Source organism: Podarcis vaucheri (assembly GCF_965113315.1).
Source record: "Podarcis vaucheri genome assembly, chromosome: 6".
NCBI classification, from domain to species: Eukaryota; Metazoa; Chordata; class Lepidosauria; order Squamata; family Lacertidae; genus Podarcis; species Podarcis vaucheri.
The window spans coordinates 54,581,339-54,603,360 of NC_138764.1; the positions used below are offsets into that span (position 1 = coordinate 54,581,339).

Genomic DNA, 22,022 nt, shown 5'->3' on the forward strand with positions numbered 1-22,022 from the left:
AAGCTGAGTGGGCGAGGCATGGGACTGCCACTCAGGAGTCCTAAACGATGGTGTCATGGGGGGCACCTGGTTGCGCCCCTCAGAAGTGTGCGCCGCGGGCAATCGCCCCCCTCGCCCCGCCCACGCTACTGTTCTGCTATTATGGGATATCTTGGACTTGGGGAGGGCAGAGTAACCCTACCCTATGACTTTCAGCACCACGACCATAAAAAACCCCCGCTTCTCTTGCGCCTCGATCTGCTGCGCCTGATTTGATGGCTGTCACTCAGCTTTCCCGGTCCCAGCCAGTAGGGAGGCCGCCCCTCCGCCCAAATTCCTGCGGCTGAACGGCGGGCAGCGGCAGCAGCGAGCCCGGCTTTGCTCCATCCTGCCTGCTCTGAGAGGCTCATCCTGCCTCGCTAACGAATGGGTGTCTCTCTTTCGCGCGCGCAGCGTTCTCTCCCGCGCATTCTCTCTTCGACCCTCTCCTTCTATTATGGGCAAAGGCCTTCACAGTCTATAATGCGCAAGCGCCAAGAGTCGCCTTCCTTCTCCTCCCCTTCTCCGGCTCTCCGAGACATGCGCAGTGGTACCTCCCGTCCCGGAGAGCGTTGAATGGACGCTGCTTCCCAGCTTTCTCTGGTGCCGGAAAGGCCGGGAGGGGCGGCGGGGCGGGCGGACGCAAAAGTTGTTGGGAAATCGGGGAAGGACCATGAATGGCTGAGTGGAAAAGAAGAAGAAGGTAGTGTCTAGAGTCCGTTGCGCGCAAATGAACAGGCGAGGCAATCCCGTGTTTTGATAGCTCACAGTCCCCGCCTCCCGCCCCGACTGTTAATTTTAAGTATTGGATGCAATAGATTTATTAAGTTCTCGCGCTGCATCAGCCTTCCCTTGTTTTAGACCTGAGTGCCGATTAGCTTAATTCGAACTGTAGTTGAGCATAGGGACATAGAAACAGAAGCTTGTCTCTGAGCGTGTGCAAAGTGCCAATTCCATTAATATTACCGAGCGTCCGTTTCAGTAATGCCACCCAGACCGCTTCTTCTTTTCCTAATTCCGTATTCCTGTTCAATCTATTTTCCTGAAGTGATGCAGGTAAAATGAATAGAGATTTCATTCTCAGGCCTTCTTAGTACTGTACCTCAACAGATATGGTTGTTTGTGTTGTGCCTGTCATGTTCCTTTTGGTGAAATTAAATTAGGGTTGCACCCCTAAAACAGGCTTATTTGGAAATAAATCTGATTGAAATCAACAGGATTTATTACCTGTGGGGACCAAAACTGAAATCCGGGCTGATCAGACCTGGAATCATCCTTAGTTTATTAAAGGGGGAAATGTTATTGTCACTCAAAATTAGGTTCATTACTAACCCTGTCATTAGATATTTAATTTTCAAAGGGTTTCTTGTCCTTCCTAGATCGTCATTGGGGGATGATGGGCATCACTCACTCCATTTCTCTGTGATCCTGCCATGGCTTGTGTGCCTTGTTCCAACACCAGCGAATTCCCCTTCTTGGCAGATAGGCATGCTCGTCTTATACTGGCTCAGATCAACAAGATGAGATGTGGGCAGCACTTCTGTGATGTGCAGCTCCAGGTTGGTGAAGAAGTATTTAAAGTCCACCGGCTTGTCTTGGCTGCAAGCAGTCCTTATTTTGCAGCTCTGTTTGCAGGAGGGATGAAAGAGTCTTCAAAGGATGTTGTACGGATCCTAGGTGTGGAGGCTGACATCTTTCAGATCCTGCTGGACTTTATTTACACAGGTAGACTCCATTTCTAAAACATTTTTAAGACCTTGTTATGCTTCTTGACAATGCCATAGTATCCTGGAGCTTGTGAATCAAATGTATGTACTGTTTTATAACTTGTCACTGACTACATCACAGGCATCCCCCAAATTATGTCACAGGGTCTTCATTGGTCTGAATTGTAACACTTCAGAGTTCATATGAGGAGCTCCCTTGACTGAATGTTCATCCATAAGAAAAGTTCACTCTGCATGAAAAAATAAAATGTGAGGTAGAGGGCTTCTAATCTAGTTTTCTCTGTCATGCTGACTATGTGCTGGGATTTGGGGAGGGTTAAGGAGGAACATTTAGTCTTGTCAATGTCTATGTTCTCAGTCTGAAGTTATAATTGAGACACATTTGCAATTCTTTATGAACAGAGCCAGCTAATTACCATAGCATTAGCTGTTTTATCATCCGTTTAGTGGGGTGGGGGAAAACATTCAATCTGTGCTATTTGGGTTGCTAAAAAGGGTGCCTGTGCTGTAACGTTTCCTGATCAGTTAATTATTTTAATGGCTGATGATACTCCCCCTAAGATATTAATAACGTGGCAATAATGTACTCCAGTAGTATCATTCAAGGGACATTCACAAATTTGTGGTCAAATTGTATGCTATTGTATTGGCAAGATTTCGTACCAGCTGAAATAGTTATCTGTTGTTCGTTTAGGCATAGTCAGCATTGGTGAAAGTAATGTCCAGGAGTTGATTGTGGCAGCAGACATGTTCCAACTCACAGAAGTTGTAGACCTTTGCTGTGAATTTCTGAAGGGGCAGATTGATCCTTCAAACTGCATTGGACTCTTCCAGTTCTCCGAGCAAATTGCCTGTCACGATCTGCTAGAATTCACAGAGAATTACATCCATGCCCATTTCCTGGACATCCAGGACGGAGAGGAATTCCTGGCTCTGACAAAGGACCAGCTCATTAAGATCTTGCGAAGTGAGGAACTGAGCATAGAAGATGAGTACCAGGTTTTCATAGCTGCAATGCAATGGATTCTGAAGGACCTGGGGAGAAGAAAGAAACACGTGGTGGAAATACTGGATACAGTTCGATTTCCGCTGTTACCCCCACAAAGACTCTTGAAATACATAGAAGGTAACTCAGAGTAGGGTAGTGTGTGTCTGTACTACAACTCTGTATCTAAATCTGTATATCTTTTCACATCACTCAGTGACCCATTGTGGGCTCTTTGGAGTAATTTTGTGAAGCCCTAACAACTAGAAACACTGGCATCCCAGCAGAGCTCCAAAACCTCTCATTAGCATTTAGGCCTGGAATCACTATTACATATAGCACCTGCCAGATTGGGGCCTGTGATAAAGCTGAAAATCGTTTTGGAAGTTTGCAGCTGTGGGTAATACTGGGTAAGGTAAAGAGACCCCTGACCTTTAGGTCCAGTCGCAGATGACTCTGGGGTTGCAGCGCTCATCTCGCTTTACTGGCCGAGGGAGCCGGAGTACAGCTTCCAGGTCATGTGGCCAGCATGACTAAGCTGCTTCTGGTGAACCAGAGCAGCACACGGAAATGCCATTTACCTTCCTGCCGGAGTGGTACCTATTTATCTACTTGCACTTTGACGTGCTTTCGAACTGCTAGGTGGGCAGGAGCAGGGACCGAGCAATGGGAGCTCACCCTGTCACAGGGATTCGAAACGCCGACCTTCTGATCAGCAAGCCCTAGGCTCTGGTTTAAGATCCATTAAAAAGACCTGCAACATGAGGCAGAACATGGTGGCATTTCACTTCTAACAGGCAGGGAAACATTGGACACATACATACACACACACACACACACACATAATTTTATTTGTATGCCGCCTTTTCACAGTTCAAACCATGTTCAAGGCAGCTAAAAACATGGGGGGGGGAAATAACTACAACATAACAAAAGTAGTCATAAAACATTAGAAAGTACACAACCAAACAGAACAATTTCCACATAAATCATGAAAAGATATAAAATAACTATACAAAGAAACAACAGCAACAAACTCCCTCATTCCCACAAAATATGCTCCCATCTCCCGGAAAACCCCAAATACTGACAGTTTGGTCAGTGTGAGGGGTAAGGCTGAAAACTTCTGCAGGATGGGGTGCGGATGAGTACGTGCCTAACTTCAGGTGTCCATACTTCTAGGTGAAGAAGTGGTTTATGTATCAAAGGAACGGGTGAAGACTGTAGTTCAACATAGAGCCTTTATACTTTTTAATCTGGACTGGCTTGTATTCACAAAGGCTGTTAATGAGAACCATTAATGTAGACAGCATTAGGAGTCTGGGGAACTTCTTTCTGCCCTATAGATTGAACAAAATCTGAGCCTGGATATTTCCCAGCAGGGCTTCGAGGCATTTTGCTGTACCTATATTGACTCTTAATGGTTGGGGTTAAGGAAACAGGAGGAAAATGATGTATTTTAGTATATGAGGTTATTGATTTTTTAAAAAATGTGCTGTGACCTATGCTGAGCTCTTTGCCTGGGGGCAAACTGCAAATCCAATAAATCAGTAGCGGGAAACATTTTTCTGCCCAAGGGCCACATTGCCACATTCCCTTCTGGGGTCCACATACCAGTGATAGATGGGGCTGGAGGAAAAAGTTGGTGGAACAAGGAATTTCAATTTTACCTTTTCTACACACCTAGTTTCTACACACACACACTTAAACATCTCTCTGTCTTCCATCCAGGTAAGCATGAGTCATTATCAGAGTTCAAAGACACATTCTAGCCACTCAAAAGCACCTAAAGAGAGTGTGATTCAAAGGCAGTGAGGGATGTGTCCTGGAGAGATGGTGGGTCTGGGGAAGAATAGATGGTCTGGGGAGAGTCCCAAGGGTCAGGCAGGCAGGACTGCATTTGGCCCCCGACCTGAGGTTTCCAAGCCCTGCAATAAATCAATAACAATGTAATTGCTAAAAACTACACATCCACCTGGTTTATCTGTAGATTGACTATCACTGATTGTTCCACGCTTTTGTCTTCTCAAGGGGTTCCTGATTTCAGCCTTCGAGTGGCCCTTCAAACCCTGTTAAAAGAATACTGCGAAGTGTGTAAATCTCCAAAGGAGAGCAAGGTTAGCAGTTTCCTGCAGGCGGCAAAGGCGCGTCCCAGGAGGAAAGCCAGGAAGTACCTGTATGCAGTAGGTAAGAATCCTGTCTCCTCATTAGCATTTCATGTCTCTTCAGAACCTGAACTGCTGGAGAAATGCTGCACGAGAAGAGCCTGTGGAGCTGCTAATGGTGCCTGCCATCTCTGTTTTTTGAATAGGTGGATATACTCGCTTGCAGGGAGGCCGTTGGAGTGACAGCAGAGCTCTCAGTTGTGTGGAGCGTTTTGACACTTTCAGTCAGTACTGGACTACTGTGTCTTCTTTGCACCAGGCTCGAAATGGGCTGGGAGTTGCAGTAGTCGGAGGAATGATCTATGCTATTGGAGGTAAGGGCAAAGAATTGCATTTCTGGGGGTGGGGGATAGGCTGTTCTTTAGTACTTGCCACAGGTCTTTCTTATTATTCACTTAGTGGAAGGAACTCGGCCAGAGACAAGATGTAGCATTCTAAAGCCACAGTATACAAAAGTTTACAATGACGTCCTAAGTTTGACAGGGAGAATATCTGGGCCTTGCCGTTTGGGATTCCCGGGGTTTGGGGACTCTGGTACAGTCCATTTCCTCAGACTTCTCCAGTCCTTGCACCATGCAGACATAAACCCATTCATTGTCTTGCTAACATATTGCAGACATTCATAGGTATGTAGTCAAACACACAGATGTAGTTCCACTCACATATAGGGTTATCAAAGTAAAATGATCAATGACTTTTCTCAGTATCCCATTGTACCTTCCACCACTGAAGATCTCTTTTTTCTGGATGAGGCTGAGTGAGCCCCTTTACTTCTTTCAGGGTGGCAGGAGGAAGAGGAAGAAAAAACTTTGATCACATTTGCTTTCACCTTCCTGAAGCCTACATATTTTTGTATTATCATCTCTCACACTTGCATAGTACACACACAAACCATGGTTTAGTGCTATATGGATGAGCTTGAGTGATGCATCGAGCTTGAGTGCTTCTCCCATGGCGTTTAGATCCTGGCTTAAAACAAATTCTAATTATCTGGTTTTGTAAGTGTGGTTTGGAATTAGCATATTACAAATCTTAAGTTTGTTTTAAATCAGGATCCCTGATTCAGACATTACACTAAGACAGGATTCTGTAAAAGTTAAACTAAACATATCCTTACTGCATTGGGGGTGGAGGCTGCTGAGTGTGTGAGCTGGTTCTCAGCTCCTTCATTCTGATCCACAAAGCACTAAACCATAGTTTTGCATTAAATGGTTTACTGTTTTGCATTAAATGGTCCCTGTTTTATTTATATATGCATATAAACAACTATGAAACCTACCAGAACTTTCTGTGTTGCCAAATAAACGTAGATGCTTCAAATGATCTTCTTTCCTGTTCTACAGCCACTACTACTAAAAATACAATTGCTTGTGGTCATTCAATGGCAGCTGTTTTTTGGAGGTTTAAGGAAATGTAGGGAGCTGCCTTACATACTAGGTCAGACTATTTGTCCACCTATTCCAGTTCCACTCTAGTTCTCCAGACTTTCAGGTGGAGAGAGGTCTTTCACATCACCTGCTACCTCATCATTTCAACAGGAGGTACCAGTGTTTTCATTTATAAACTGGAACACCAGGCACTCATAGGAGGCATTGCATCCAAAAGTGGAGCTGTGCCTTATCTTAGTTATACTTGTTAAGGATGTGGTAAAGTTCCTGCCAAAAGTGAAAACTCTTAAGTGCATCTGTAGTATACAGACTTCTGCTGTGTGAAATGAAAAGTTTTGTAAATACTGTTAACTGTTGAAGCATTCCATCCTGTGCTTGCAGGATACTCACTGTCCTATTAATTAACATCCTGCCATTGCTGTTCCTGCTGCATGCTTTTCTTCCTTTTGCCATTTAACCCCTCAAACCTTTCGGTAGTTAGAATTTTGCAGAAATGTAATTATTGCATATTACTTAAAGAAGATGATATGATTTACATTTTCCTTTATGCCGGATAACTTGTATTTTGGAGATAAAGTCATACCAGTTTTGACTGGTGGAATCTGTGCATCAGAGAACTCATTTAGAAATTGGACATTGGGGGAAGGAGAAGAACTTTGGCTTCAGAAATGAAGCATTGCATCTTGCAACTATGCTAAGATGCTCAATGGATGAACTATTCTGCTATTAGTTGATCAATATATTGAAGAGATAGCATACAAAAGATGTTTTAACTTCTCTATGTTCTCGTCTCTCTTCTAAGGTGAAAAAGACTCTATGATATTTGATTGTACCGAACGTTACGATCCTATTACTAAACAGTGGGCAGCTGTAGCATCTATGAACCATCCTCGCTGTGGACTTGGAGTGTGTGCTTGTTATGGTACCATCTATGCTTTTGGCAAGTCCTTTGACTCTACAGAATCCATTACCTCCTTAAGCTAGGGGCAGAGTTTCATTAGTATACTGTAGAAAATAGGAATAACTCCCAAACGTGTATGGTAGCAACTAACTAGTAGCTTCTCTGGTAAAGTATCCTTTTTTCAGTAAAAAGGTAAAGGGACCCCTGACCATTAGGTCCAGTCGTGACCAACTCTGGGGTTGCGGCGCTCATCTCGCTTTATTGGCCAAGGGAGCCGGCGTACAGCTTCCAGGTCATGTGGCCAGCATGACTAAGCTGCTTCTGGTGAACCAGAGCAGCGCACGGAAACGCTGTTTACCTTCCCGCCGGAGTGGTACCTATTTATCTACTTACACTTCGTGCTTTCGAACTGCTAGGTTTTTCAGTAGTCAAACGCAAATTCAGTAAATTCTTGAAGATTCCAAAGCCTGGAAATTTGTTGGTGACGTAGCTGAGAGCTGCCTTGCCTACAACTTGCTTGCTGTCCTGTTGGAGTCTCCAGAAAGTTTGCAGATAAATTAAGCTGCAATCCTGTCCTCTGGCTTGCAGCAGCAGGGCTTGATGGGGTGGTGCAGCCAGTGCTACATCTATAGCCCTGGAAAGTAGAAATGCAGGAAAAAAAGCCCTGAGGGGACAAGGGAAAATGTGCAAGAATAAATCTTGGCTCAGTGAAGATGCCTGGATTGGGCAAATTGTTATCATGTGATAGCAGCAGGGTTGGCTCAGGATCCAATGGATCCCATGCTGGCTCAGCCCCTTCCGCATTTGGGGGGGTTCAACGCTAGCTGCTGCTAACAGAGATAGTGAGATAACTCATGCAGCAGAAGTTGCCCCCAGTTACTGTCACCACACAGAGGCAGCTTATGGTCCAAAATAGTTTACTGCTGCAGAAAATCAGGCTTCAGTAATACAGCCCCGGACAGCCTGTAGGCTTTGTAGATAGAGATATGTACAAATAGAAAACATTTATGTTGCTCTAGCAATCTGGCCTTCCAGATGTTGGGTTCCAACTTCATCAGCCCTAGCCACCTTTACATTAGACAGCCTTTTTGGCTCAGCTGCCATTGTAGCTGCTTCAAGGAGATAGAAATATTAACAATGTTTTCTATTCCTTGCCTTCAAACGTACTCTGGTTTTCAGGAGGCTGGGTTGGAGCAGAGATTGGCACCTCGATTGAACGTTTTGATCCTGAAGAGAATAGCTGGGAAGTGGTGGGCAGCATGGCTGTGCCGCGCTACAATTTTGGGTGCTGTGAAATGCAAGGTGAGTGGACTTGGATACAGTCATACCTCAGGTTAAATATGCTTCAGGTTGAGCTCTTTCAGGTTGCGCTCTGCGGTGACCCGGAAGTAACGGAACCAGTTACGTCCAGGTTTTGCCGCTCGCGCATGCGCAGACGGTCAAAATGACGTCACGCGCATGCGTGGAAGCAGCGAATCGCGACCTGCGTTCACTTCAGGATGCAAATGGGGATCCGGAACGGATCCCGTTCATATCCAGAGGTACCACTTTATTTGAATAATTGTTGCTTATTGTTAATACTGTCACAGACTACCCTTGGGCTGGTTTGGCACTCCAACTTGTGGTAAACCTTGCAGCTAGATTGCGGATGGGGACAGACTATCGGCAGCACGTAACTCAGGTGCTCAAAAGCTTGCACTAGCTAGCCCATAGGCTATCAGGTCATGTTCATGGTTCTTGTATTAATTTACAAGGCCCTTAAATTGGTTCCAGGATACTTCAAGGCTTGTGGAGTGTTCTAGGGGCCAGGTAGAGAGACATGGAAGGCTGCTTGTGGTATACACACTTACCTCAAGTCCCATTTGAATTTAACTTACTTCTGAGTAGGCATGCATAGAATTGAGGTGAGCATTTGGAAAAACTGATAACCTAACAAGTGGTGTGTTATCTTGAAGGGCATTGAGCAAACTATGTGCAACAATTTTGTTGCATTGTGCAAAAGAGCTGATAGTTTAGAAAGCAACTTCAAACTGCAATCCACAACCCACTCATTCAAGAACAGTCCTAATAAGGAAGACCATTGAAATTCTTGGGAATTACTAGGCTGCAGATTACAGTCCACAGTGCATGTTTTCTAGAAATCCTTGAATACCAACAGCGCTGGTGTGGCATAGGTATAATAGAAATTCCTTGCATTTCCAGGTTTAATTTATATTCTTGGGGGCATCAGTAATGAAGGAATAGAACTGTGTTCTGTCGATGCCTATGATCCAATATCTAAGCGCTGGTCTGCACTCCCTGAAATGGGCACCAGAAGGGCATATCTGGGTGTGGCTGCTCTGAATGACTGTATCTATGCTATTGGAGGATTAAATGAGTCTGAAGATGCTCTTCCAAGTGTTGAGAAATACTCCTTTGAAGAGGTAGGTTTCAGTTCCCACAAATCAGATTCCAAGGTGTATTCGTTGTTTATGTTGGTTTGCAGTAGTTTGTCTCATTGATAGGTACAAAGAAATGAAGTTGTCAGTAATGTGTTCACCAGTCCCCCAATTCAGCTGAAGTCGTGTGTGTGTGTGTGTGTAAGGTTATGTTCAGATGCACATAGTTAAAGCAATGAACCTGATGTCGGCCTATACTTAGACTTCTCAACTGAATGACGTTCAGGAATATCCAGTTTTCACTGTTTTCATAAGAAGCCAACTAGGTAGCGTATTAATTGACTGGTTCTTGTGGCAGCCATGAAGCCACTCATCTGTGCAAAGTGTCCAGAGCAATATTTTAAGTCTGAGAAAACCAGATTGCTTCCGGGGGGGGGGGTGTTTAAATAGATAAACATACTAAGCAGGGAGAGAGGGGGAAGTAGAGCTCCTCCCACAGCAGAAACTTTCACCTGCTGCTGGAGGTTCTTATGTCTATATATAGCCTAAGGGTCCTACTTCCCAGGTAATAAGTAGGCTAGTAACTATAAAATCTCATGCCACTATGCCAAGTAGTAACTAATGGGGGTTACAGTCCTTCCGTTTTCCTGTTGTGACACCATGATACACTTGCTTTTGAATGTGCAAATATTCCTTTCCCGCCCATCTCGTTTTTACTCAGAATTAATTTGAATAATTGCCACCCCCTGGCTCTGTACTTAGGCTCATTTGGAGGGAAGGATAGAAAAGAAATGCAACAGCAATAATAGTAAAAAGTAGTAGTAAACCCATGGGTATAGGGCAGGCACCCCCAAACTCAGCCCTCTAGCTGTTTTGGGACTACAATTCCCATCATTCCTGACCACTGGTCCTGTTAGCTAGGGATAGAATCATAGAATCATAGAGTTGGAAGAGACCACAAGGGCCGTCGAGTCCAAGCCCCTGCCAAGCAGGAAACACCATCAGAGCACTCCTGACATATGGTTGTCAAGCCTCTGCTTAAAGACCTCCAAAGAAGGAGACTCTACCACACTCCTTGGCAGCAAATTCCACTGTCGAACAGCTCTTACTGTCAGGAAGTTCTTCCTAATGTTTAGGTGGAATCTTCTTTCTTGTAGTTTGGATCCATTACTCCGTGTCTGCTTCTCTGGAGCAGCAGAAAACAACCTTTCTCCCTCCTCTATGTGACATCCTTTTATATATTTGAACATGGCTATCAAATCACCCCTTAACCTCCTCTTCTCCAGGCTAAATATGATGGGAGTTGTAGTCCCAAAACAGCTGGAAGGCTGAGTTTGGGGATGCCTGGTACAGGGCAGTATATCAATAAATAAAATCATGATGATGATGAATTGGAATTCCACTACTAAGAATATGGTGAATGGTCAGTTTAACACAGACCTTCCTACAGTTTATTTACACCTGCTAACTGTAGATTTAAAGCACATCTCTGGAGAGGAACATACTACATAGAAAACATTTTTTTTATTATTTGTTTCATTCATTAGGAGAAATGGGTAGAAGTTGCTTCAATGAAGGTCCCAAGAGCTGGAGTATGTGTTGTAGCTGTGAATGGCCTCCTTTACGCCATTGGAGGAAGGACTGCCAGTTATGATTCATCTGCCCCAGTAACATCAGATTCTGTGGAAGTTTATAATCCACATTTGGATACTTGGACTGAAATTGCTAATATGATCACCAGCCGCTGTGAGGGAGGTGTGGCGGTGCTCTGAAGAACAGAACACTTAAAAACAACTAAGATTGGGGAGTGGATTTTCAAGCGTTCTCAGAATGGTGACAGTTTGGCCAAGAGACTTCTGTCCACAGGCTCTACCGAAACCGTATGCTTCTCCATGTAGAACATAAATTTCATGGGTGATTCTGCCAGTTTGTTGATGGTTGATTGCTGCCCTTGACACTTGGGAAACCGTCTGCTGTTCGTCACATGCCAAGACACAATCAGAATGCAGTTGGACTTGCTGTATTTGAAGTGGAGAAGGTTGAAATTGTCCTAACCACATTACTTCTTAACGGGGATCCTAAGCAATAGTTTTATTCTCATGAAAATCCATTACATTATTTATTTATGAGCAGACATTGGCTTTCCATAGCCTAAATTAGTTTACTTGGAGAAATGCAACAAAATGATGGAGCTATTATTTACATACTTGTTTGGGACTTTTGTTTTAGATGTTCATTGCCAAACTTGTTCAAGTCAAACTTGCTTACAAAATGAAAGTAGTTTACATCTTACTCTTATTTATTTATACATACATACATATATTTATGTATTATTTATACATACATACATATATTTATACATACATACATACATACATTCATTCATATGCCACCTCTTTCCCTGATGGGACTCAAGACAGCTTACAGATAAGAATATTCCATTCCCTGGCTCATGTTGGGTATTAAGAATCTGCCCTTGGCTTTGGGCTTTTGTTCCACATATGCATAACTTAGCTGTTTAAGATAGGAGGCAACTGGAATATTAAAAACCAAAAACAAATCTGTCTTCACATTTCCTTACAGACTGCCCTGTGTCACTTCCAAAGGATCCACATCATGCCCTGTGCTTCCATGGTAAAGCAAGTAGTTACAAGTAATAAAAACAAGCACAATAAAGAAATTGGATGAGAGAGGGAAATGGCAGTAGCAAAATGATCTAACATCAGATGGTAGCCTACCAGTTCATTTGTTATATCATAAATGCCTTTTCCATCTTTGTAGCGCCTTACCCCATACACAGTTACATCTGTGGAGAAGCATCACTATTTATGGCGGAGTACTATTACCATGTCAGTGGAAAACAGTTCCCTGCCTTATGACACACAACTCTACTTCTCCTTTGCATCTGCAAGTGAGGCACTGGATGTGCTGGACCGATGTCTTGCCCCAGTAATGCACTGGATGACAGCCAACAAACTGAAGCTCAATCCAAAGAAGGCTGAGAGGGTGGGGTTACACTCCCTCTGAAGGAGCAGGTACATAGCTTGCGGGTACTCCTGGATCCTTTGCTGTTACTTGAGGCTCAAGAGGCCTTGATGGCACAGTGTGCCTTCCATCAGCTTTGGCTGGTGGCTCAGCTGCACCCCTATCTGCGCTCCCAACTTCTGTTGTCTATACTTTGGTAACCTCTATGTTAGATTACTGCAATGCCTGATACATAGGGCTGCCTCTGAAGACGAATTCAGCTGGTGCAGAATTTGGCGGCCAGGTTGCTCACTGGGGTATATTACACAGATCCTAGTCCAACTGCTTTGGCTGTCAGTTAGCTTCTGGTCCCAATTCAGAGTGCTGGTTTTGACCTATAGAGCCAGTGTGGTGTAGTGGTTAAGAGCGGTAGTCACGTAATCTGGGTAACCGGGTTCGCGTCTCCGCTCCTCCACATGCAGCTGCTGGGTGACCTTGGGCCAGTCACACTTCTGTGAAGTCTCTCAGCCCCACTCACCTCACAGAGTGTTTGTTGTGGGGGAGGAAGGGAAAGGAGAATGTTAGCCGCTTTGAGACTCCTGAAGGGGAGTGAAAGGCGGGATATCAAATCCAAACTCTTCTTCTTCTTCTTCTTCTTCTTCTTCTAAACGGCTCAGGACCACAAAATACATGAAGGACTGCTTCCCATATACAGTGGAACCTCTATTTGCGACCAAAATCTGTTCCGAAGGTCCATCTGGAGGTTGAAACAGGTTGCTGGGAGAGGTGCCGTTGTGCGCAGGCGATTGCCCACTTCTGCACATGTGCAAATAGCGATTGTCGCTCCTGCACATGCACAAACAGCAGCAAACCCACTGGTTACTTCCAGGTTTGCCGCGGTTGCGACTTGGAACAATCGTAAGAGGCGGTGGTAAGTAGAGGTTCGACTGTACTGTCCCAGACTCCGCGTTCATCTGAGGCCTTTCTCTGTGTGCCTCCACATGGGGTTCGGAGGGTGGCAACACAAGAACAGGCCTTTTCCGCAGTAGCTTCCCATTTGTAGAATGCTCTCCCTACAGAGCTTCACCTGGCACCTTCATCTTTAGACGCCGGACCAAACTTAACTCTTCAACCAGGCTTTTGGTTGATTAATATTCTATAGCCTTTTAAATGTGTTTGTGGGAAGGAGGGATTGTTTTATTTTAAATATTTACATCAATTTATACCTTGTATTTTATCCTGTCAACTGCCCTGAGATCTTATGATGAAGGGTGGCATATAAATCTAATAAACAAACAAACAAATAAATAAAATACATGCAGGTCCCGCTATTGGGACACTAATTATCCAAAATCTGAGTTATCAGAACCCAAAGAACTATACCCAAACCTTGTTATATAAACAGCTGATTCAGATATCCAAAAAGCCATTGTTTGTCTAATTTCTAAGGAGAAATTGGACAAATTGGAGCAGGAGAAATCAGACAAATCATTTTTTCCTTTGTTTGACTTTTGCTGGCTGGCTACAGCAGTTTGGGGGAGAAACCAGGAAGGGAGTTTGGACAAATCACAGATTAGAAACATTCCTGTAGGAAATAATAAAAACCAGCTTGTTATGCAAACCCTCGCCTAACAATTTCCTGGGAATGCACTGTGTTGGAAAGCAGGACTTGTGTGTACTTTTATCATAGTCTAACCATCCTTAACTAGAAGTCCCATTTATGTAGTACTAAATATGGGGAGCTTCCAGACTGGCTGTTTACTGAACATCCATCCCAATACATTTCCACAGAGGCTGAACACTTACTACCAGCTAGTGGTTGCTATTTCAGGCTTCCGCGTTAGCAGCCCACTGATCAGGATTTAGCAGAAAGCAAGTTCCATTAAAACAAGAGATTTACTGCCATTTATCAACTGTAGTATTAATCAAATAACATAATTGTCTATGGCTAGTAATAATTCACCCACAGCAGTTTTTAAAAATTGTGAAAAGGGAAAAAAATTACTAAGAATTAGCCTATATAAAGAAACAGCAGCATACAACTTGTAACCTAAAAAGCAATGGATGGATGGCAGTTGAACAGCCTGTGGAAAAAGCAATGCAGTTAGTACACCTTCTAGCTGAGCGTCCTAGAAGTATTTAAAACCACAAGAATTTGATGCCTATTGACGTTTCTCAGTGAAACTGGACATTTGTGGTGTTCTTTCAATATTCAGTGTGTATCAGAACATTTCACATTATCAAGAAGTCTCCACAAGTCTTATCTCTGGTATAACATTCAAAGGAGTAGTTTTCTTGTACAGGAAGAGAGATGTGCTCCACAGCAGTGGTTCAGCCACCTACCCATGGAAGAAGATGCCCTAACTCATCTTTGCACATTAGAGCAGATACGTTATACATCTCTACTAAATTGTAATTAGCAAATTCATCTTAGGTCTTCAGTATCCACCCTTCCATGGAGCTTGTTCTTCTTTCAGTCCATAAATTCAGCCATAAGTTCATAAGCAGAGAAGTCAACCAACTTTTTCTCATTCCCTCACAGTAGTCTTCAGAGGGGAAAACATGTAAAACAGATTATGAAAATGGTTAAGGAGAGAGGTCCCCTCTCATTGGACAGGCCAATGCATTTTTGGTTGTTTATTTCAATACTTTCGTTTCACTTGCATCACGACTTAGTCGTTTCTCTGGATACATGTTTGCAAGACATAGTGTGGTAATCAGAGAAACTGTGGCTACTATAGTCAGGACTGCCCTCATGGCTTTAAACCATTTGGGATAGGTGGGAAGAAGGCTAAGATCATAATGCAAGGCTATCCCTAACCCTATTATAAGCATGAGTCCAGCTTGAGTGAGGTCATCTTTGAAAAGCAAAGTAAACCAGGCAAGTAGTGAAGGAACAACACTGTTAGCCAGATTAATCCAATCAGGACTGGCAGGGCTGCCTTCTGGCAAAGCAAATCCCCATCTGATCCCTCCTAGGAAAGATAGTATAGATGCACCATATGCAATCTGAGCAAACACCAACTCTGGGTAGGAGACCTTCTGGATAGCCATTAACAATGGCACTGAAACAAAGGGAATTAATCCTGCAATGCCCAAATACAGAGCAGGCTTTGGAGAGTCCTTGAGGGAGGGCATGTCATATCGCAACAAATCCAGCTGTCGCGGCTCAGGTTCCGGAGGTTGTTTCTTCTTCCAGCTGCAGCAGGAAGAATGGAAACCCTGTGCCTTGGTTATGCTGGCAGATGCCTGCCTAAGCAGCTGTGATTTTGGCAGCACAGCCAAAGGGACAGGAGAGCCAACTACCTTACTCCTTCCAGGTTGCAGAAGTCTTTGAAGATACATCATCTGCAATTACAAATGCAAAAAGACATTACTCAGCCTTGCGGTAGCTTAAAGAACCAACTACAGTACTTGATACTTTTCAGAAGGATGCTTCATGCATCTAATAAAGTGGACCATAGTCCATAAAAGCTTGTATCATTAAAAATGTATTTAGTCTTTAAGGTGCCATTAGACTTTTCATTGTTTTTGCTTCAGTTCTTAATTGGGGCCTCTGCCACAGCTAAGGGTTAGCAATGAACAGCGATTTATATTTCCATTTTTTTATCCATTTGTCCAAGGGAGTAGGGTTCCCCACCACCACATGCATATTGGGAGGGATTCAGCTACGTTTTACTCAGAACAAATCCATTTAAAGTAATTGACTTAATCATGTTCATTAGTTTCAGTGGGTCGACTCTGAGTAAAACTTAGCTGAACACTACCCAGTATCTCTAGTTAAATCGAACCAACATATGAGAAACTCATCTAGGCAAGACTTGTATAATCTTTAAATTTTGCACCTCTAAAAGGCTGCAAAGTAACATTTATTCCCACAGACATATATTAAGGCAGCCTTCTTTCACTTCAGTGAGCAATGAGAGTTTCAATATATAGACAGGACTTAAAAGCAAACAAAGATGCAACTGTTTTGGAAACTTTTACCTTGGAAGGAACTTGGAAACAACATCGCTGTAGAAGGTGAAACATTTTCAGAGATTCTGAAAGATAGGGATTAATAATAATAATAATAATTTTTATTTATACCCCGCCCTCCCCGGCCAGAGCCAGGCTCAGGGCGGCTAACACCAATAAAATCACAGTAAAAACATAATAGGGGGGAAAGGGGGGGGGGAGAAAAAGGTTAAAAAAAAACCCAATTTAAAATACAGGTTAAAATGCAATTTAAAATGCAGCCTCGTTTTAAAGTAGCTGATACATGGATAAGGGTGCAATCCACCACATTGTTGTGGCATGCTATGCTGATTCAATTTTCATCCAGCACTAGAACTGGTGGATTAAATTCAGAATATCCCAGACATTTGGGAGGTCAAGTCCCAAACAGTCCAGCAGTCAAAGCTGCTGTTTGAGGTGTGAACATATGAAATCATTTCCAGCCATACCAAGCCAGTAATGGGAACCACATGGTACTGTGGGCTTGCAAGCCCTGCAGCAGTTGCACTATCTTTGCTCCCGTTATGTTTGGGATTTGCTGGACCTTGGTTGTGTAGGTTGGTGGATGATGTCAGCAACAATGGATAGCACCACAGACCTATTAAAACAAGATTAAAGTGGCACAGAAGCTAACACAGGGTTGTATCCAGTGCAGTGCTGAGTGAACATCCCATCAGTGTGAATGGAAATCTCTCTCCCTTTCCTTCCCCTGCATCTGCCTCAACCTTGCCCAAATCTGCCCTGAAGGGTTTGGGAAACCCCAGAACAAATGAAGGGGCATGCAGGGGGAATCCCATTGTACAAGCAGGAATCTTGCGCTGATGTGCTGCTTGCTTAGTGCTGCACTGGATATAAGTCAGACAAGCAACGACATTCAAAACAAAACAGATAATATACGATATAGTTGCACGTGCCCATTTCCCTCCCACCCAAGTTGCTCCAAGGTAAAGGCAATGCCGGAGGCAATACAAAGTTATTGCAACATCTCATTAGTTAATGCAACCCTGTCACAAACCCATAGAGCCTCACCCGCGCCTGTCACAAACCCATAGAGCCTCACCCTTTAGTAGCAGGGGGAAATCGAGGGCGTTGCAAGGGGCTCCCGGTGGGCACTTTGGGCTGTAGTATCAACCTAGTTGCTCATTAATCTTCACCTCTAAGCGGCAGACATAGTAAACGCGACTCGCAGCCTTTGTAGATTCTTACAGAAAGCCTTCCCACAATCCAAAGCCTTTGGATTTGTTTTGTTTCGTTACAAAAACGTGCTTGGTAAAATTGTCCCGGGTGCGGAAACTGACTCTGCCTTCCCAGCGCAATTCGCGTTTTCCTAGCTTTGCTCCAAAATCAGCCACTCTTCACAGTAACCTAAACTCAATCCACACTCCGCCTGGAGAAGGGGCGTTTCCTGTCCCCTGCTTTAATTCCGCCGGGTGCGCGTGCGTCGCGCTTAGTCTCTCGGCTTGGGACAGAGGCGAAACTGCCGCCCTTGCGTACTAAAAGAAACAACGCACGAGCGGATCCTCCTCCTCGCGTTTAATGGCGTTGCAAGGCCAAAATGAAAGGCCCTATTGCCGCCATCTACAGGCAACAGCATTATTGCACTTTCTTACACTTTTCCATAAATCCTCGTACAGTACTAGCTAGATCAGGGGTCAGCAAACTTTTTCAGCAGGCGGCCGGTCCACTGTCCCTCGGACCTTGTGGAGGGCCGGACTATATTTTGGGGAAAAAATATATGACTGAATTCCTATGCCCCACAAATAACCCAGAGATGCATTTTAAATAAAAGCACACATTCTACTCATGTAAAAACACCAGGCAGACCCCAAAAATTACCCAGAGATGCATTTTAAATAAAAGGACACATTCTACTCATGTAAAAACACGCTGATTCCCAGATCGTCTGCAGGCCGGATTTAGAAGACGATTGGGCCGGATTCGGCCCTCCGGCCTTAGTTTGCCTACCCATGAGCTAGATCCAACTCAACTTCTCCATAAGAAAAATAATCCACATCCAACTACATCTCTACAGTCCTCAAAATAACCATCCTTTCACCAGAGTTCCCACAGTATAACCATAACTACTCCCTCTAGCTTTCAAAGAAACATAAATAATCCCTACAAGGGCAAGTTCCATTTACACAAACTATACCAGACACCTGCACATTCCTGGCCATGAGCCAGTAAACTGAACATTCCAACTCCTTATCTCAAGGCCAAACTTGTTATGTCTTGGAGCACCTCAAAACCTGACAAGATGAAGATCCAGTCTTCCCTTCTTAATTTAACTGGCACCTCCATCTGCTCAAGGCATGTCTTCCCTGAGAATTGCAATGTACTTGGGTAGAACTCTGCAAACATTTTGGGAATGGAAAGTGGCAGATTGCTCCTATGTAGAAGTCTTTGGTGGCACTCCCTGACTCTGCTTAGGTCTGGGCTCCAAATATTTGAGGTTAACATAAGGTTACAATATGTCCCCATTTCTCAGGGACAGTCCCCGGATTTGAAGTTGAAAAGTGTCCCCAGATTCATTGAAAAAAATCTGTTAACCTTAGGCTAACGCATAGAACAAATAGAATTTAAGGACACATATAAAAGGTAGGGGACGCGGGTGGCGCTGTGGGTTAAACCACAGAGCCTAGGACTTGCCAATCAGAAGGTTGGCGGTTCGAATCCCCGCAACGGGGTGAGCTCCCGTTGCTCGGTCCCTGCTCCTGCCAACCTAGCAGTTCGAAAGCATGTCAAAGTGCAAGTGGATAAATAGGGACCACTCTGGTGGGAAGGTAAACGGCGTTTCCATGTGCTGCTCTGGTTCACCAGAAGCGGCTTAGTCATGCTGGTCACATGACCCGGAAGCTGTCTGCGGACAAATGCTGGCTCCCTCGGCCTATAGAGCGAGATGAGCGCGCAACCCCAGAGTCGGTCACGACTGGACCTAATGGTCAGGGGTCCCTTTACCTTTACCTTTATAAAAGGTAGGTCTGAAAAATATTCCCAGGGAATCCTCCACTCAGTAGGTGGCAATTGCACAGTCTTTTCACAGCTGTAAGAACTGCAGCCTGTTACTCAAAGATAAATACTAATCTGATCTGCTTACACAGACATGAGTCTATGCTCCAGTTACACCGAGGAGCTAAAAATTCTAAATACTCTTTAACTACTGTCTCCTATAAGTCAGAGCAGGTGGTCATTAAGCCAATGGGAAGGAAGGCATTCCAGAAGTTAACCCCAAGTGATGCTCAGGCATAGCTGGTGTTATTAAACTGACTATAAATGGTGACCACAGTACCCTTGTGAGTTGAGGCTGGTGATGGTAGGCTGTATGCCTGAGTCCCTTCCAATTTCTGGAAATGTTTGAGATAAGGGGACTAGAAATAGGCAGAAGCCTGAGAGGTAAGAGTCACACTGATTTAATTTTTCATTACCTACAGCCAGTGCTTTTTTTAAAAAAAATGTTTAGGGGTGCTCTCATTTGGACTCAATAAAATTACCATTCTATAGTTCAAATCGGGGAAAAATAAATACAGTAAATGGACAAAAGTACAAAGATTCACAAAATGTTTAGGGGTATATGTACCCCTTCGTTTCCTCCCCCAGAAAAAAGCACTGCCCACAGTACACAGCACACATGTGCACAGCATACACACTTATCCCCCACTCCCTGCAAATAGGCTATTAAAAAGGCAGTCAGTGGTAATGCGGTGGCCTGACAGGGAGGTCCCAGAGCCTGCGAATAGGCTTTTGGTTCCCCAACCTTGGTCAAGGAGGTCAAATATTTACAGAACATACTCAAAGCCACAATAATAGAAGATCAGCTAAAATTTGTACCACAGATTAGTTTCCCACTGACATCTGGTTAGCCAGTGTGGAAAAATATTGCTGGATTAGATTGGCCTTGAGTCTCAACCTGAACAGCTCTTCTTACGTACCTACTTGATATTTTTACACACAAGTTGTTATGTATCAATTCATATACACTGTATATACCATAAATAAGATACAGTAGATATCAAAATGATATTAATTAAGTTATATATCATTTCTGCTATGCTAATTCTCTGGTTTGCTCTTCATGCTGAGTCTTGTTGCTGCTGTCTCATCCTGCCTTGCAATGAATAAGGAAGTGTGAAAGAGAGGAAGGGAGATTCCACATTTGAAGGGAACAGTTACATTATACAGCTATTTCTGTCAATGAAAGATACTTTTGAGTGCTGAAAGTACTGTAGAAAGTGCTGAACATTTTTTGGGGGGGGGGCAGGGGCAACATTATATTAACTTCTACACATACTGTAAATTCATGTTTCACAGCATATCTCACATTACACTCTTTTTAGCTTCATTTGATCTTTATGGTTTGTGACTGTATGTATAATATTTGTATTAATCAGGCAGCCATAATATATTAGTTCTTTTCCCCATTAATTTCTCCTTTACTTTCAGTAACCTAATTTTCCCACCCCATGTTTCATAGCTTTATGGATTGTACACCACTGAAATTAATTAGCTCTGCACAACACACCAGGAATCAGAATAACAGGGAGAAATGTACAGGAGTAACCAAAGAGCTAGCATCTTTTGCCTGTCTCTATGGCAAAAGAAAGCCAACCGCATGTAGTCAGCATTGTGTCAACATAAAGGAGTATAAAGCACCGGATCTGGCAGCTGCTGCTGTTTTTGCAATTTCGGTTTTCTGCATTTGCAAACAAAGATTAGGCAAAGTTTATCTGTCTTTTTTTCTTTCCTCGTTCAAAATTATTTGCTGTAATGCTATTTATTCTAATACTAAATCTGTTTTGGAGGGCACGACTGGTTTGTCTCATTTACTTCTTGATAGTTAGCTATTGTCATGTAAGGTTTACATAAAGGTTTACATGACAATACCTAATTATTTACTCTATAAAGTTGACCCACTTTAATCAGGGAAAGCATGGTGGAATCAGAAGACTGCAGCCTTTCTGGAGTCTGTCACTGCAAATTACCGTATTTTTTGCACCACAACACTCACTTTTTTCCTCCTAGAAAGTAAGGGGAAATGTCTGTGCGTGTTATGGAGGGAATGCCCACGGGTGGCATGCCTACGGATTTTCCTCCTCTAAAAACTACGTGCGTGTTATGGTCGGGTGCTGTGTTATAGAGCGAAAAATACGGTAGTTTGCTTGGCCCAGTTACCTAGATTTTGCTGTAGAAGAATGCATAAATTGCTTTGGCTACATTTCTTTAGGCCTGGTTTATGCACACGAACATAAAAGTCTGGTTAGATAAAGTTGCTAATGAATTCCTGAGAATAATTATTAAAATTTAAGTAGCCTGTGGTGGGGCTGTTTGCACCACTGGGCTCGCGGTCGCTGATAAAGAGAAAACTACAGACATACAAATGTTTCGGAAAGCTTTTTCTTTTAATTCCTATCAGCAATATTAGGCAGGCCTGCGTGTTTCTCGGTGGCAGAAAGCCTGCTTGTTCCACCGGCTTAAATTCTTTGGGAGAATAAATGAGTGCCTG

The 22,022-nt window shown here is 43.6% G+C and overlaps 2 protein-coding genes across 4 annotated transcripts in view; one reads left to right on the forward strand and one right to left on the reverse strand.

Moving 5' to 3' along the window:
• The first annotated feature begins 549 nt into the window (after positions 1–549).
• IPP (intracisternal A particle-promoted polypeptide) lies at positions 550–11,852 on the forward strand. Its single transcript, XM_082226749.1, has 9 exons — positions 550–721; positions 1,398–1,743; positions 2,440–2,871; positions 4,762–4,917; positions 5,042–5,209; positions 7,086–7,223; positions 8,364–8,486; positions 9,387–9,607; positions 11,110–11,852. Exons 2-9 carry the CDS (start codon positions 1,452–1,454, stop codon positions 11,332–11,334), a joined length of 1,755 nt encoding a protein of 584 aa, XP_082082875.1. The 5' UTR covers positions 550–721; positions 1,398–1,451; the 3' UTR covers positions 11,335–11,852.
• Positions 11,853–14,035: 2,183 nt separating this feature from the next.
• TMEM69 (transmembrane protein 69) overlaps positions 14,036–22,022 on the reverse strand; it is a 35,953-nt gene continuing 27,966 nt past the window's right edge. Inside the window, exons 1-3 of one of the 3 annotated variants that reach the window (XM_082226796.1) lie at positions 21,895–21,948; positions 16,514–16,569; positions 14,036–15,874 (exon numbers count right to left, since the gene is read on the reverse strand). In XM_082226796.1, coding sequence (XP_082082922.1) covers positions 15,164–15,874; positions 16,514–16,558 — 756 coding nt within the window. In that variant the 5' untranslated portion in view covers positions 16,559–16,569; positions 21,895–21,948 and the 3' untranslated portion in view covers positions 14,036–15,163. Of the gene's footprint in view, positions 15,875–16,513; positions 16,570–17,582; positions 18,001–21,894; positions 21,949–22,022 lie in introns of those variants that run through there. The other 2 variants (XM_082226794.1, XM_082226795.1) reach the window with 2 other exon arrangements.